A 2,500-nucleotide genomic window follows, 5' to 3' on the forward strand; every position below is an offset into this window, starting at 1 on the left:
CTATTCGAATGCTAACTTGTCGAAATATCTATCTAATATTTGTTTGCCCAGTTTGGATTTCTCAGTATCCATATCTTGAAGTTGGATAAGAATGTCATTGAAACTTCAATGATGACGATAAAAAAAAAAAAAAAAAAAACAGCGGTAATTAAGCACGACTTTCAAGAACTTAAGAATTCATTTTTGAATGACTCAGAGACAATAAGCAAAGCTGTCATTTCCAATTGTTTCCTCAATTCTCTATTAAATTATTTTGACAGACTTTAACTAAAATTGAAATTCTGGCTGCTACAATGTGGCCATTCTTGAAGATCTCCCTGTCCCAAAATTCTTGTTTTTTTCTATCTCCGATTCATATTCTCATTTCATTTTTTTCTGTTAAATCTGCCATTTTCTTTAATAGTTACTCATCTACCAATTTCCTTACTCGTTCCGCTTCGATCCTCTTCCGTTTTCTTTACTTCACCCCTAACTGTAAAGATTTTTGCCTCTTCGCCTCAGCTGCATAGCTTGAATGACCTATTGGGAAAGCCGGACAAGACGCAGGTCAAGTCCAGGAAGAAGAGGGCCACGCTCATCTGGCCGGAAGACAGCCAGTTCGTAGCGGAGTTCTATTTCACGATCCCCATCACTGCGCCCACGGGAGTCAGTAAGTCGCGTCTCTGTTGTTGGTGTTCTGTTCAAGAGAGTTTTTAAATCACACGCAGACTGGAATCAAACACACACACACGCAATCACAAATAGGGTAGAAAGAAAGAAAGAGAGACATCCAAACACTTCACATCACCTCCATCTGGCGTGCATGAACTTATTCTTAGCCTTTCCCTCCTACAGGCATTCCCTTCACGATCGACGTGCCTTATAAGTTCACTCTACCCAACGTCACGAGCAGTTTACTAGGGCGCGGGAAAGCCAACGGCAAGAAGACCCATTACTTTAGCGAGCGCCTTGATGTATACGGAGTCGTGGAGGGAATCTTTGAGAAGTGAGTATTGTCTTTGTGTTTTGTATGGGTTTGTTTATTTGAAATTAATATTGACCTAACCTCAACTGCCCTACGTGATTTAACCCAGCTAAACAATAGTCCTCATCGAAACTAATCATGTCGTATGAAATTTAAACTAACCTAATCTAATGCTAAGATCTGTAAAAAGAACCTGATATTCTGAAACCTGACTTATCCTAATCTGATATAACGTTGCTTAAAGCTAACTAAGGATTATGAAACCTAACTTAACCTAACCTAATCTTGTCTAACCTTAAGCTTATACAGAACTTAATTATAAAAAACCCGATCGATCTAGCATAACCTAACCTATTCAAAGCTGACCGGACTTCAAGTATGACTAACCTGACGTAGCCTAAAGGAAACTCGATCAATAATAATAATGAAAAATCCGACTCGAGTCGTATTCAAAGGAAAAGCAAAGGTGTGTGTCTCATTCGTCACTCATGTTAGAATCAGTAGAACGGTGGAAGAAGGAGATGAAGAAAGAAGTAATAGTAGCAGTAGTAAAAGAAAGAAAGAAAGAAAAAAAACGAAGAAGGAATCCGTGTTTGGCCTTTCGTTCAAGATTGTTTGCATTTCTGCTCGACACAATGGAAGGTGTATAATGTCTATATTTGCAGATGATATTTTTTCTTTCATAACAAGGAAAATAAAAGAAAGAAAGAAAAAAAAAAAGCAGAGTTAGTATGTATAAAAGATATTGATATATGTGACGCTATCTGACAGTTTCATGCAGTCATGGTTATGCTTTGTGTACATGAGTCTTGAGTGCTTATTTGTAATGTATATTTGAGAATTTCACAGATTATGAAAATAGTGTTTATTTTTTGTGCGTGCAGATGGTTTATTGAAAGTACTGCCAACTCGAACCCCCTTATATAGAAAAATAGAAAAATACAGCAGCAAAACACAGTATGTCACCGAGTGTCATATCACTGTCAGATTTCTCTTTCCTGTAATTCATGACGGTGAGACTGAGACGCGGATGGCATAGGACGCTAAAACAATCCTCCTTCTTGCACTATGCGGCTGGCCAGCGCCTCTCCGCCCTCGCGCCCATGGAACAAAGCTCCGTGCGCTATTCAGGAGACATGACTCGCAGGATTAGGGATGAAAACAGTGTGTCGGCTTTTATCTTTGCGTGTGGGTGCGTGTCTGTGAGTGTGCACGTGTGTGTGTATTTACATGTGTGTGTACACGATAGTGTGTGTGTTGGTGTGTGTAATTATATGTATATGTGCTGTGTATGTGTATATTTTCATATGTCTTTGCATGCTTAATCAGATGCGCGAATTTGTAATATGCGTTTACATAATACTCCGTGCCAGAGTGCAACTACATTCACATCATCAGACCCATCCTACCTAATGGCAAACAGAACGTCCTACGTTTAGCTACTCGACTGCTTCTCAAAACATATCCCCCATTCCTCATGAAAGAATCCTTTCTAACGTTAGTCTTAAAATCCAAACTGCCAACTCTCTCCTCATA

The 2,500-nt window shown here is 39.2% G+C and overlaps 1 protein-coding gene across 1 annotated transcript in view; it reads left to right on the forward strand.

The window, feature by feature from the left end:
• The window catches only part of LOC122263475 (uncharacterized), a 21,295-nt gene that overhangs the window by 11,768 nt on the left and 7,027 nt on the right, over positions 1-2,500 (forward strand). The window contains exons 3-4 of the mRNA XM_043031903.2: positions 502-649; positions 835-985. Coding sequence (XP_042887837.2) covers positions 502-649; positions 835-985 — 299 coding nt within the window. The remainder of the gene's footprint in view (positions 1-501; positions 650-834; positions 986-2,500) is intronic.

The sequence above is a fragment of the Penaeus japonicus genome, unplaced genomic scaffold (genome assembly GCF_977035675.1).
Source record: "Penaeus japonicus unplaced genomic scaffold, GWHDUDI00000001_assembly GWHDUDI00000023, whole genome shotgun sequence".
Classification (NCBI taxonomy): Eukaryota; Metazoa; Arthropoda; class Malacostraca; order Decapoda; family Penaeidae; genus Penaeus; species Penaeus japonicus.